This window comes from Carcharodon carcharias, chromosome 14 (genome assembly GCF_017639515.1).
Source record: "Carcharodon carcharias isolate sCarCar2 chromosome 14, sCarCar2.pri, whole genome shotgun sequence".
Lineage (NCBI taxonomy): Eukaryota > Metazoa > Chordata > Chondrichthyes > Lamniformes > Lamnidae > Carcharodon > Carcharodon carcharias.
In genome coordinates, this window is record NC_054480.1 from 99,332,424 (window position 1) to 99,347,331 (window position 14,908).

Genomic DNA, 14,908 nt, shown 5'->3' on the forward strand with positions numbered 1-14,908 from the left:
GTGTGGGGGTTTGAATGGGTTTGGGCAGTGTGGGGGTTTGAATGGGTTTGGGCAGTGTGGGGGTTTGAATGGGTTTGGGCAGTGTGGGGGTTTGAATGGGTTTGGGCAGTGTGGGGGTTTGAATGGGTTTGGGCAGTGTGGGGGTTTGAATGGGTTTGGGCAGTGTGGGGGTTTGAATGGGTTTGGGCAGTGTGGGAGTTTGAATGGGTTTGGGCAGTGTGGGGGTTTGAATGGGTTTGGGCAGTGTGGGGGTTTGAATGGGTTTGGGCAGTGTGGGGGTTTGAATGGGTTTGGGCAGTGTGGGGGTTTGAATGGGTTTGGGCAGTGGGGGGTTTTGAATGGGTTTGGGCAGTGTGGGGGTTTGAATGGGTTTGGGCAGTGGGGGGGTTTGAATGGGTTTGGGCAGTGGGGGGGTTTGAATGGGTTTGGGCAGTGGGGGGGTTTGAATGGGTTTGGGCAGTGTGGGGGTTTGAATGGGTTTGGGCATTGGGAGGTTTGAATGGATTTGGGCATTGGGAGGTTTGAATGGATTTGGGCAGTGGGGGTGGTTGAGTGGGTTTGGGCAGTGGGGGGTTTGAATGGATTTGGGCAATGGGGAGGTTGTGGGTTTGGGCAGTGGTGGGGTTGAGTGAGTTTGGGCAGTTGGGGGGGGTGGTTTGAATGGGTTTGGACAATGGGAAGGTTGAGTAGGTTTGGGCAGTGGGGGATGTAGGTTGAATGGGTTTGGGCAGTGTGGGGGTTTGAATGGGTTTGGGCAGTGTGGGGGTTTGAATGGGTTTGGGCAGTGTGGGGGTTTGAATGGGTTTGGGCAGTGTGGGGGTTTGAATGGGTTTGGGCAGTGTGGGGGTTTGAATGGGTTTGGGCAGTGTGGGGGTTTGAATGGGTTTGGGCAGTGTGGGGGTTTGAATGGGTTTGGGCAGTGTGGGGGTTTGAATGGGTTTGGGCAGTGTGGGGGTTTGAATGGGTTTGGGCAGTGTGGGGGTTTGAATGGGTTTGGGCAGTGTGGGGGTTTGAATGGGTTTGGGCAGTGTGGGGGTTTGAATGGGTTTGGGCAGTGGGAGGTTTGAATGGATTTGGGCATTGGGAGGTTTGAATGGATTTGGGCAGTGGGGGTGGTTGAGTGGGTTTGGGCAGTGGGGGGTTTGAATGGATTTGGGCAATGGGGAGGTTGTGGGTTTGGGCAGTGGTGGGGTTGAGTGAGTTTGGGCAGTTGGGGGGGGTGGTTTGAATGGGTTTGGACAATGGGAAGGTTGAGTAGGTTTGGGCAGTGGGGGATGTAGGTTGAATGGGTTTGGGCAGTGTGGGGGTTTGAATGGGTTTGGGCAGTGTGGGGGTTTGAATGGGTTTGGGCAGTGTGGGGGTTTGAATGGGTTTGGGCAGTGTGGGGGTTTGAATGGGTTTGGGCAGTGTGGGGGTTTGAATGGGTTTGGGCAGTGTGGGGGTTTGAATGGGTTTGGGCAGTGTGGGGGTTTGAATGGGTTTGGGCAATGTGGGGGTTTGAATGGGTTTGGGCAGTGGGGGGTTTTGAATGGGTTTGGGCAGTGGGGGGGTTTGAATGGGTTTGGGCAGTGGGGGGGTTTGAATGGGTTTGGGCAGTGTGGGGGTTTGAATGGGTTTGGGCAGTGGGGGGGTTTGAATGGGTTTGGGCAGTGGGGGGGTTTGAGTGGGTTTGGGCAGTGTGGGGATTTGAATGGGTTTGGGCAGTGTGGGGATTTGAATGGGTTTGGGCAGTGTGGGGGTTTGAATGGGTTTGGGCAGTGTGGGGGTTTGAATGGGTTTGGGCAGTGTGGGAGTTTGAATGGGTTTGGGCAGTGTGGGGCTTTGAATGGGTTTGGGCAGTGTGGGGCTTTGAATGGGTTTGGGCAGTGTGGGGGTTTGAATGGGTTTGGGCAGTGTGGGGGTTTGAATGGGTTTGGGCAGTGTGGGGGTTTGAATGGGTTTGGGCAGTGTGGGGGTTTGAATGGGTTTGGGCAGTGTGGGGGTTTGAATGGGTTTGGGCAGTGTGGGGGTTTGAATGGGTTTGGGCAGTGTGGGGGTTTGAATGGGTTTGGGCAGTGTGGGGGTTTGAATGGGTTTGGGCAGTGTGGGGGTTTGAATGGGTTTGGGCAGTGTGGGGGTTTGAATGGGTTTGGGCAGTGTGGGGGTTTGAATGGGTTTGGGCAGTGTGGGGGTTTGAATGGGTTTGGACAGTGTGGGGGTTTGAATGGGTTTGGGCAGTGTGGGGGTTTGAATGGGTTTGGGCAGTGGGGGGTTTTGAATGGGTTTGGGCAGTGGGGGGGTTTGAATGGGTTTGGGCAGTGGGGGGGTTTGAATGGGTTTGGGCAGTGGGGGGGTTTGAATGGGTTTGGGCAGTGGGGGGGTTTGAATGGGTTTGGGCAGTGTGGGGGTTTGAATGGGTTTGGGCATTGGGAGGTTTGAATGGATTTGGGCATTGGGAGGTTTGAATGGATTTGGGCAGTGGGGGTGGTTGAGTGGGTTTGGGCAGTGGGGGGTTTGAATGGATTTGGGCAATGGGGAGGTTGTGGGTTTGGGCAGTGGTGGGGTTGAGTGAGTTTGGGCAGTTGGGGGGGGTGGTTTGAATGGGTTTGGACAATGGGAAGGTTGAGTAGGTTTGGGCAGTGGGGGATGTAGGTTGAATGGGTTTGGGCAGTGGGGGGTGGTTGAATGGGTTTGGGCAGTGGGGGATGAAATTTGAATGGGTTTGAGCAGTGGTGGAGGGGAGGTTGAATGGGTTTGAGCATTGGGTGGGGGTTGAATGGCTTTGGGCAGTGAGGGTTGAATGGCTTTGGTGTTATTTGGGTGAGGGTTGTTAGACGGGTTTGAGGGTAGTGGGTGTTCGATGAATTTTGGAGAGGCAGTGATGATTGCTCCTAAGATCAGTCTACCTTTGGTTGGCAGCATATTGGGAACTGGCATTGAAGATAAAAATGTCTGGTGGGTAATGTCTCCAAAGGAGCTTTCTTCATATTTTGCTTCTTTTTATACTTATTTGGAAGTGATTTTTCCTTTTCCTTTGCCCATGACTTATGTGCTGCGAACGAATTACTTCCCTATTTGTTTGCCTTAGTGCAAGATATAGCACAGGTTAAATAAAGTAGTTTCCTCTAATATAACTTGGCAAAATGTCTTAACCACCCTCTGCCAAGCCTTTCAGGCGTATCCCTTGCTGTACACTCATATTTCCCTTACCAAACCATCAATATGGCACTCTACACACATTTTGCAGTATGGTGCTAGGTTGAGAATGTCTAAAATCATTTCCCTTGGACCTCTTGCTTCCAGTGGAATGGGACCATCCTATCAGTTTGAGCTTAATCTCAACACTAAAGGGCATTGTTCCAATTAATTGGTTAACCCAGTCTTTTAAGCTCCGACAATGTCAAGATACTTGGTGACCAAAGTTAACCACACAATGACCTACTTAGCTTTGGCTTCTTTTAACGATGGTATGTCCGTAAGGGACAAACTGAAGACAGCATCACGGATAATAATACCATTTAATGGCCCTAGCATTTGGCAGAAAAATTTTTCTTGGCTTTTTAAGCCACACAACTATGGTCATTTATCACATTAGATATTTCCACATAATTGCCATATTTCATTTTGTCTCTACAGCCTCAGTGATACTGGTTTGCATTTGAATAGAGCTTGCAGTGCTTCCTGGGCCAAAGTGAAGGTGGCACCATATTGTAACCATTGAAGATAAAAACTGAATAATTGTCTAAGTGTCTCTCATTTCATCCAGTTTTCATCAAAATGATTCCATGCAAAAATGCATTGTGTGCATCGTGCTGTGACCTCTGCTGGAACTAGAGGGATAGTCCAGTTGGTCTTGCCTTTCATATCTTTTATATATCTCAAATTCCTGTCCTATTGCAACAATGTGTAGCTTGCCTTTAAGAAAATAAGTGTCTCTAGGCACTTCGTATAAGAGGTGCCAAATCGAGCATCGAGCAGCATGACAATTAGGAAATACTGATATAGAGTTATTGGGGTTGGGAGTGAAAACCTACTCCAGCTCAAATGCCAGGTGGCACCTTCACTGATCAAAATGCACAGGTTCAGGGTACATCCCTAAATTTAAATGACCCAGGTAGGTGCGCACACCACTCGGGTCTCATCTCGAGTACACACATGCTCCTGGAAAGCCAGAAATCAGGTTGGGGAGCTGCCCACATTAGAGCATTTGTATTGTTCAACTAAACAAATCATTACTGTTTTGGGATCCATTCTCTTATCAAAGTGGGGCCCATACCCATATCTGCAAATCGTACAGGAAAGAACAATCTGCAAGGTATTAGCATATTCACCCGATATTTGTCATTTGGGGCAAGGCATTTTTGGTGTATAAGGTGCCTTAATTGTTGGCATTTTGTTAAAAGTTCCTGTGACTTCAGGTGTATAAATGATTAAGAATCATAAAAAAAGTGTCATGTTGTGACTTATACACCTGTGCTTACAGTGAGTCTTACAGGGGTTTGTATACAAACTATGTTTTTTTTTGTAAACCTGCCATTTTGTTTTCTCTCTCCACTATCTCTTCCCCCATTACCCCCCTCCCCACCCAACTAATTTTCTTCCCCTCCTCTCCTGTTATGAAATTATTGACTTACTGTTGGGGTGCAGATAAATCAGTGCTGGATGCCAATTCATGTGGAAACCTTTTCCATAAGTATTTTTAGACAATGGGATCATCCCAACTGAGTGTGAATTTAACCTTACTCAATGTCCAATCATCTGCACTTTGAGCCAGAGCCATCAAATATAGGTCAGTAATGGGAATTTGATTGGAATATTTTGCTCCCTGACTCAGACCAATTTAAAACTTGCTCAGTTATTGAGAGAGTTAGGTCCTTTAATCAGCAGTAGCTTTTTGATATTTACAGAGCGAGCTACAAAAAGTTATGAAAGCTTGACGTGCAATGATGGGACCTTGGTAACTTGCTCTAAATTTAATTGGAGACCAGTAATTAATAATCATTACAGAGTTAGCTTTAAACAGTTTTTTTCATTAAACAACTGTAGATCTGTAGTCTAAATTCACTGATGCAATATGTTTTCTTGTGAGTTAAATGCTTTATGTTTACTGTAGCATGGTTCTTAACAGAAAGTTGAACCAGTACATTCTCCCATATGATCCTTCATGATCAAGTGTCATATCTTAATCTGTTATACTGTGTGGAGAACTAAGCTAAATCAAAATCTTAACAGAATTTTCTCTTTCAATCTGAATAAACAATATTTCCTGCTACTGTTTTCACTGGCTGGTGTTTAAAAACGTGATATTAGGTAAAATGATCTATTTTAGAATACCTGCATTTCTAGTGTGTTATGCACAGTTCAAAAGCAGCAGCAGTTTAACCACTTTCACAATGAGATTTTAAAACTAACTGCAGCTTCATAACATTACATTAGGTACTATAAGTACCATTCAACCTCAATACTGCTGCTTTCATTTGCTAAGGAAATAGTAATGATTCTTTTCTGATCTACAAATATACAGTTTATTAAAGGATTTGTTGAATGTTTTGTGCTACTTCCAGCTTGTGCAATCGGCTCAAGTTCAGTCTGTGTTGCAATTTAAAAAAGTCAGACAATTGGCATTTCAGAAGTGTTCCTACTTCTGATGACAAGGCAATATGTTACAAGTTTGGTAATCATACCCTCTTAATTTCCCTGTGTGTTTGCAATGGTTGTCCATGATTATTTTGGCTCTGCAACGGTTGGCCAAGATCGACTTCTGGAGAAACCCAGGACTCATTTTCCCCCCTTGCAGCAGATGAAGCTGGCTGGTTTTAAAAGCAACACTTGTGTGTCATTAGCTGCATGTTGCCTTTCTGAATGACTCTTGTTTGATGATTGAGTCAAAGCAATCAGTCAGTACATTGTCATGCTTTAAGTGTCTGAGCTGCTTTGGGCTAATGCTTGTAAAACTTTATTGATCTTTGCTATGTTTTTACTCTGAGCCGACAGGATTAGACCACAAAGTTAAAGCACATGCAAGTGGAAACTGTTTTCTTTGGTTAGCCTTTATTGGCTGTTTGAACCCATTTTGCCCAACAACTGTTCATTTTTTATTGAGTTCTGCTTCCCCCATTACAAATTTCTCTGAAAGTGTGCTTCAAAATGAGTCACTCCTGACAAAGCAACCTCAAAGATGCTGTTAAAATGATTGGGAGCTTCCTTCCTATACAACGGCCATAATATTCTGACACTATAGAAACTGCCATAAAACTCTGACTGTGAATAGCGGTTGCCTTCCTAAAGGTGGTCTCCAATACCATGGCATCACAGGTAGCATGACAGTGCTCACACTTTTTATGTTTTTTTTATTATTTATTGTCAAATTGCTTCCTTATGTCCTGAAGGAGTTGATTTTCTGTGGTACAGTTAATCACATTAGAGCCCTTGACGGTGAGCATCAGCAGGCTGTTAAACTGCTGGGCCTTCATAGCTGAGCACCATCGTGTCTCCATACAGCGTCCACAGGGCAGGGGCTGTTGTTTGACCATCGGGTGCAGGGACCTTGCCTTTCTACTCCCTATTCCACTGAGCACCTACTGTAGCCCTGGCTTAAATCAGCTATATCAGCATTGACTAGGCACTGAACCTTGGACATTGGTGCTCACTATGCATCAGTCACTAGCCGGATAAACTTGTTGGGCATTTGAGGGAGTGAATTAATTCTCACTTTTGCCTGGGTGAATGCTTCTATTCGTTTTTAAAAGTTCCAGAAGAACATAGGATTATTTATTAAAGAATTTATTCCACACCAACCCACAATAACGCTCAGCAAAGCTTCATTTGGAGCATGGGTATACCATTGGTAAGATTGCTCCTGAACTGGGGCAGGCATGCATAATAGTCATCCATGATCACTCCCCCTGACTTTATCCCCATCCACTTGCCCTTCACTGGAGGAAGCCCTTGGGCTCTGCATTTTACCGGTGTTGGGTGATATGTCGCAGATGAGCACCTTGGCCCACACCTATTGACACTCGGTCCCTTCACACCAAAATATGTTGATTGCTGTTCTTTTGTGTTGTCATTTTTCTTTCTTTTAAATAACCCTCCTGTCTGTCATAGAAAAGAACTGTTGCTTCCTTTGCCAAAGTGAGGTATGTGAGGTTCTCTCATTCTTTTGACGCTGCACATTTTGATTCCAGGCAGTAACTCACTTGGGACGATCTCGCTGATTGCAACTCTTTGAATTATCATGGTGCTGTGTACCCTGACAATAATGTAATGCTCTTAAAGGATGGAATCTACTGGCCCATGTGATGGTGAAACAGATGGAAATGGAAATTGATCCACTTAACACCTTTTGGCCCCTGCTGATAATTAGCATTTTCAAAATGCATTATTTTAGTTACATGTGCAAATTTCTCTCTTGTTTTTAACCCTTTTGGAACCCATACCCTTTCTTTTTATATTTCTTCCTGTAAGAATCAGTTATACCCTCTCTTATCTGTATTTAATTCTGTGAGAACCCATGCCCTTTCTATCTTGTGTTTATTCCTGTAAGAATCAATGCCCCTCAATCTGTATTTAATCCCTAAGAACCCATGTCCTATTTCCCTTTCTCTGTTTAATCTTGTAGGAATCCAGGTCCTTTTAATCCATAAGGATCCATGTCCTCTCTGTTTTTAATTCTGTAATTTCCCATGCTTTCGCAATTTGTTTTTAATCCTGTAGGAGCCCATGCACCGCTTATCTTGTGTTGAATCCTCTAAGAGCCCATGTGCTCTCTAACTGTGTGAAATGCTGTAAGAACCCATTCTCTCAATATCTTGGGGGAAGTGATATGCTGAATGATTTGAGCAATAACATATGCCTGGCTGTACTGCACTAGAGAATCATGGGTAGGCTGACCACTCACTCTGCTACAGTACAGGTGCAATTATGTCATTGCCTTTCGATCATACCTTTCCAAATTAGCAGTATTCCTACTATTCTAGCGAGCAAGTCAGTAGAGAAAGTTACTGCTGTCTTCAAGATGTTATCTTGTGAGATTTGACTGGAAGTAGCATAGTGCAAAATGTAAATGTTGCCTCCAGGCAATCACCATTCAAACTTTAACATTTAGCCAGTTAAAATGGTGTATTTTTCTAGGTATGATCGAATAGGAAATAACATTTCCTGTGGTTCCATTTTCTAAAAGACAGATTAACCTCTTCACCGCCATTTTAACAATGTGCTATCTGGATCACACTGATCAGCTTTCAGCTTTACAGTGTGATTTCCCCAACCCCTTTGAATTGCATTAAGAGTAAAGATTTTCTGTGTTTGTGTGGCATTCTCCAAATGGATTTCCTGCATAATCTGCAATGATCATTCCTATCCCTCTTTTAACGTTGCTGTGAATCAGTGACCAGGAGGTGTGCAGATGCAGACTGTGGAGAAAAGATGGCCTGTGTATTTACTTGTGACCTCTGCCTAGTGCTTCACACAGCTGAGATTGGGACCAGGGGTTTTGAACCTGCATCCCACTGCCACAGTGCACTAGAGTGTCAATGTGCTGCACTTAACCAATCATACAGCACAGGAGGTGGCCATTCGACCCAATGTGCCTGTGTCCGCTCTTAGAATTGCTTATTCTCAGAATTGTAGCTAAATTCTAAAATGTCTATCGTAGCTAATTCTAAAGGCCCATCTCACCACCCCGCACCCCTTGGAAAAAATAAGTGATGAGAATCTTGTGCATTTGGTGAAGGGGTTAAAGGCTGACTTTATCTCCTGGTGGGAAATAATTCTGTTCTTTCTAAACTTTCCAGGTAAAAGTACCCCTGTAAACAGGCCTGGCTCGGCCGACTCTGTCAAGTCCCACGATCCTTTCCAGCCCTTTGGCGCTGATGACGGTGACCCGTTTCAAAGTAAAAAGGGGCTCGGTGACCCATTCAGCGGTAAAGATCCCTTCACGCCTACTTCCTCAAGTAAAACTTCTAAAGACTCTTCTTTGGGTTTTGCAGACTTCAGCTCTGTAAGTTGAGATCAGTGATACTCTCTGTCCACAATCACCCCCTCCTGTCCCCCTCTCCCAATCTGTGCTAGTATGATCATTCTACTAAAAAGCCTAAACTGGACACCTCACCAGCTTCTCTTGCCATTCTTTTGAAAATCATGCTAGCCATTTTTCCATGATAACACTGATCTCTTAAATACCTCTTGCCCTTTCCTCACTTTCTATCTAATATAGTGGAGAAAAAAAATTCTTCTAACCAGTGGCCAACCGAATAATGACAGCTAGCAGCCTTTCCAAAGATAAAATTCTTGAGATGAACATAGGGGGGAAAGTAATTCCATAATCATTTGGCAGCTGACCAATTGTACATTGACAAGGGGCTAACTGATTCCTGACAGTATTAAGGTGGATATGGTGAATGTTCTGAGGGTGTCATACACTGGGATTGAAGTGTTTATTTTGGTTCTGTCCAAGGTGGCAATCCTTTCCAAATAAACTTCAACCAGGATAGATGTATCACCAAGGTCTTTGGCCAGACATACTTTAGTTGGTGGCTGGGTGTTAACATTTCTTTCTTATCCCCCACCCCTCTTCCCTGTACCCTCCCCCATCTCCCCACCATGCACTACTTGAGGCAATTGACCTGATTCTACTTCAGTACAATTTCATCCTGTAATACTCAGCTGGTGCATGCAACGCATTGATGATAAATTGGATTTTTTATTAACCTATGTCAACAGTATCACTACTCAGCTCTCAGTCCTGAGTGTATTGTGTATGAACTTAGTGTGTACCAGTGTCCTCCCTTTGTATATGTTTAAGTTTATAAAGTTGTTGAACATGTCATGTTATGAGTGAACTATGAACTGAAGCAAGCCGATGAAAAATATGGGAGAGGCATCGATGGGTTTGGGCCTGTTATATGCTCTTTAGCAATAGGCTAATGCAAACCTTCCTGTTGACATTTCCTGCCATGTTTTTACGTTGGTTCAGTCATTGCAAGTGTTCTTAGTACCTCTGTTTCTTTAAAGAGATTTTACTTATTAGTAAAGCTTGCTATTTAGTTGGAGGTTGTCTTTCCTCAGAGTTTCTAGAGCATGCTCTGTGTTCCAGTAGCATAGTGTTTGCTGCATTTTATGGTTTGTTTGTTGAATTACATGCTGTCAAAAGTTTAACAAAAAGGCAAATGGACAAAATAAATGATATATCATTATAATGTTGAACACAAGCATTGAACGCATTGTCCTGAAAGAGAAGTCTTCATTCATCATTACCTGCTTGCTTGATTTGTTTTTGATTGGTGCACCATAGCTCCCAAAGAAATATCCTTTGACAGATGAGAGATGGAACTCTGCAGGTAGAGATGTCAGGAAAAGGAAGCAAATTGCTCTCCTTAGATTTTATGCCTGATACTGCTTCCTTTCTAACTTCCTAAACAACGGTGTGCAAAATGGAGCCGAGAGCCAACTCAGATGGCGGATGAGTATTTTTTCAGGCAACAGTTTTAGCCTGGGATGTGCTGGTATTCCCATTTTTTCAGAAAGTTTAAAATATGATCATCTTGACAGCTGATGGCCCATCCACCCTCTTATAAATTTCTAATTTTTCTTCCATTCTTTTTTAAAGGCAGTGAAATGCTGGGCTGCAGATCTATGAATATCAATAATCTGTATGTCCGAGCTTAGCCAATGAGTGGAGGTAGGTTATTTTGCTGTGGATATATCATTGGCAAATATAGTTGTGCTCAAGATAGCTATAGATGGAGATAACTGTTAGCTTCCTACTGGATGCAGTATTGCCTGTTACACCACAGACACGCTATGCCTGCAATCTACAGATTCGCTGTAGTAACTTACCATGGTTACATCAACTCCTTCCACCGAGAAGATCAAGCAGCAATGTCTTTAAACATTATTGACTCCAACTCAAGTATCATCTTGAATAGGACATATATTGCTATTACTTCAAAATCACTGGATCATTATCCTGGAATTTGCTTCCTAAAGGCATTGTGAGAGCACCATCAGCACAATAAATATAGTTGTTCAAACTAAAGGCCCACCACCACCACCGCCACAGGGCAACCAGGGATGGGCAAATTATGCAGCATTGCCAGTGTCAACCATGTCCTGAGAACAAATAAAGTAAATCCAGAAAAATCCTAATTATTCTATCACAGCAAACTGTTTCTTAATTTTGGCCTTTTCTGCGACTAACTTAACCGGATATCCCATCCGTATGAGCCTAGTCACCTAGTGGCTGAGTTTAAATCCCACCCTGGCAAGTTATGAAATTGAATTCAATAAATCTGGTCATTTGTGGGCTAACCCCAGAAAATGTAAGTGAAAGCTGATCAATTGTTGTAAAATCCTAGCTGTCTGTGATGTCCTTCAAAGAAGAGAACAGGCTGCCCTTGTGTGACCTGACCAACATCTGAAATCAGTCCCACAGGATGTGGTTGACATTTAGTATGTTATGAAGTGGCCTAAAACAATGATTACATAATGGGACACAAAGAGAAATTAAATGAAAAGTACTGAATACATGGACTGTGTGAAGACAAGGATCTTGACTATATCTGATTGAAGATCTGTGCATTAGACCTACTCCAGTTGTTCCAGAATGGCTATGAAATTAGCATCTGCCCAACAATGTTGCCTAGCTATGTCCTGGCATTAAAAAAATACATTTAACTTGGCTAATTGCTGCTTTATTGGCTTCTTCTCCATAATCCATAGTGGTGGAAAGAACCTGTCAGATTCACTCAGCTCTAAGGCTTGCCATGGTCTTGAATCAGACACAGGTGCAAGCTAAACACAAGAGGGGGTGAAAGCATTTATCCTTGACATAGAGGCACAGTTCAACCGAGTGTGGCATAGAGGAGCCTTAGCAAAACTGGGAAGTCATATGAAAAGCATTCTAGTGATTGACTGGTTGTCAGAGATAAATCTTCATAGCTTTGAACATCACTCCTGGAGCATGAGGACAATATCCTTGGCCTAGTCATCTTTACTTACTTCACCAATGTCCTTCCCTTTGTATAGAGATCAAAAGTGGGGCTATTTGCTAAAAAAAAATTACTATGTATATCATCTTTCACGACTCCAAAATCCTGAAAAAGCACATTGCAGTCTAGAGCAGAACCTGGGCAATATCCAGGTTTGGGCTGACAAATGGCAGGCAACATTTGTGCCACATATGTGCCAGGTAATAACTATCTCTAGCAAGCAAAGGGCTAACCACTTTTGTCTGACCTGAATGAAACATCGCCACTATATCCATTACTATCAACATTCTAGGGGTTGCTATTAACCAGAAGCTGAACTGCTCCAGCCATATCAACATTGTGGCTACAAGTAGTGAGCATTGTGGGTACTTTGCAATGAGTAGTTCATCTCCTAACCCTTCACTTCCTACCCACCATCTACAAAACCCAAATCAGGAGTGTGATTAAATACTCACCATTTACCTGATTAGATGCAGCCACAAGAGCACTTGAGAAGCTCAGCCCTATTCAGGATAGTCAGTCAGCTTGATTGAAACCACTGCTAATGAATTCCATTTTTCAATGTCCATCTATGGTGTTCTGTGACTTCTGTATGGATCATCTACAGTACCTTGGGCAGCAACATCATGGGACTATATCATCATCTCAAAGTTCTCCTATCAGTCATATACTATCCAGAGTTGGGCATGTGCTGCTTTTCCTCTATCATTGTTAGAGTCAACATCCTGGACTGTTCTACCAAACGTCATCCTGCAAGCAGCATCACCACATGAACTGCAACTCTTTAAGAAGAAGGTCCACCATCAAATTTTGAGTGCAACCAGGGGCAGGCATTGTATGCAACTTGGCAGGGCTGCCAACATCTCAACAAATAGAAACATAGTTGTGTATGTAAAACATATGCATGCACAAACATCCTGCTAAAAGTTGTGATCTAGGCACAGAGATGTACTAAGGTCACTTGGCCAGTTCCCATGGAAAGATGAGTCAACATGAATGAGAAGAGGAGAGGGATGCTGAGCTAATTATATTGATTTTAATTAGACCTAGATGTATTTTGTGGATAAGTGCACCATTTGATATGACTTTGAACCATACTGATCAGAAGTGAGTAAATTGTCCTTGCCCACACCACCCCACCCCATTTCTCATCTATTTGCTGTCCCTCAGCATCATCATCTGAAGGTATAGTGTATGCTGATGATACCCAGCTCTACCTCGCCACACTCTCAACTCTTCCACTGTTACTAAATTATAAAACTGGCTATCCAACATTCTGGCACTGGATGAGCAGAAATTTCCTCCAATTAAATATTGAAAAGACAGAAGCCATTGTTTTCAGTCCCTGCTCCAAACTCCATTTGATAGCTACTGAGTCCTCTCCCTGGTGACAGTCTGAGTTTAAGCCAATCTGTGCACAATATTGGTGTCACATGCAGTCCTTAGATGAGCTTCTGATGTCATATTCATACCATCAAAGACTGCTGAAGTCCTCATTCATGCCTTCATTATCTCCTAGACTTGACTATTCGAACTCTTCTTGCCTGGTCTCCCACATTCTACCTTCATAAACTTGAGGTAATCCAAAACGCTAATGGACCTGTCTTAACACACTGTTCACCTATCACACCTGCACTCGCTGACCTACATTGGCTCCAGGTCAAGTAGTGTCTTGACTTTAAGTTCCCCTTTTTTCAAATCGCTCCATGGATTGCCCCTCCATATCTATGTAATCTACTCCAACCCCACAAACCTCCGAGATACTTGCACTCTTCTAATTCTGGCTTCTTGTGCATTCACAGTTTTGCTCCTTCATTGATTGGCTTGCCTCCAGTTGTCCAGATCCAAGCTCTAGAATACCCTCCCTATACCTCTTCACTGTTCTACCTCACTTTCTTCCTTTAAGGCTTTCCTTAAAACCAACCTCTTTGACCAAGCTTTTGGTCATCTGACCTAATATCTCTTTATGAGGCTTGGTATCATTGTTTTATGATGCTCCTGTGAAGTGTTTTGGGATATTTCATTACATTGTGTGCTGTATAAACCTAAGTTGTTGATTGACCCTCTGCTCTGTTGGCTGTTTTCATTTGGACCCTCAATGTATGGAGGTGAGAGAAAAAAATCAGTCGTTTTTTTTTTTGATATATAGCAATCCCTGTGGAACGTGTGCAAAGAAGATCAAGACATTTTGAGAGCGATAGAGTAATTATCAGGTGGGGACAGTCCAGCAGCAAGCTTGGCTGTGATGTTGCCTTATACCTCTTAATGTCATCCCACCTCTACTGGAATATTTGTCAATACTTACTGTCCTGACTCGTAATAACAACTCGCTGGCTGCACTGTCTGTCTCCCTGGTTATACCTACAACAGCTCTGCAGAAACTATGTTGGCTTTTATCTGGTCATCTTGGGAAATTGGGAGTTTCATTAAATTAGTTGTGTCAGCAGAAAGTGATTTGAAGAGACTGGTGCTCAGCAGTACATTACAATTGTTTCTTCCTTTACCCTATTGCAGGGTTGGTGGCAGCATGTGCCTTGTGAGCTGCTGAAAGGTCCTACCTGCCCTTCCTGATGGTTGACAAAGATTTTACAGAGTGATGGTTAACTTTCTCTTGTTAACTTCTCAATTCATCTCCAAGAAAAGTTCTCCTGTGCATAATTTATTCTGATGTAATCTCCTTGGGCTAATCACTAAAGGTTTCACCTGCCTATGACAACCACTGCTTATTGGAATGAGGATCTCTCTTTCTGTCTTGTTGAAGGAAAACAGGGACTTTATTTGCAAAGGTGATTTAAAGTTGAACAGCGTGTAACCATTGGGGCTTTGTTTAGCATGTGGTTGGGTAGCCTCTTATTGTTGTTGGTCCATTGAGAAGAGGATGACGTCAGTCAGGCTTTGTGATTTTTGGGTCCTCAGGTGATTCAGCAGGCTAATCCTGG

At 43.4% G+C, this 14,908-nt stretch overlaps 1 protein-coding gene across 11 annotated transcripts in view; it reads left to right on the forward strand.

Moving 5' to 3' along the window:
- The window catches only part of eps15l1a (epidermal growth factor receptor pathway substrate 15-like 1a), a 375,872-nt gene that overhangs the window by 324,868 nt on the left and 36,096 nt on the right, over positions 1-14,908 (forward strand). For 7 of the 11 annotated variants that reach the window (XM_041204271.1, XM_041204267.1, XM_041204266.1 and 4 more), the window contains one exon: positions 8,775-8,980. The exons of 3 other annotated variants lie outside the window; for them this stretch is intronic. In XM_041204271.1, coding sequence (XP_041060205.1) covers positions 8,775-8,980 — 206 coding nt within the window. Of the gene's footprint in view, positions 1-7,166; positions 7,226-8,774; positions 8,981-14,908 lie in introns of those variants that run through there. One more of the 11 variants, XM_041204272.1, reaches the window with a different exon arrangement.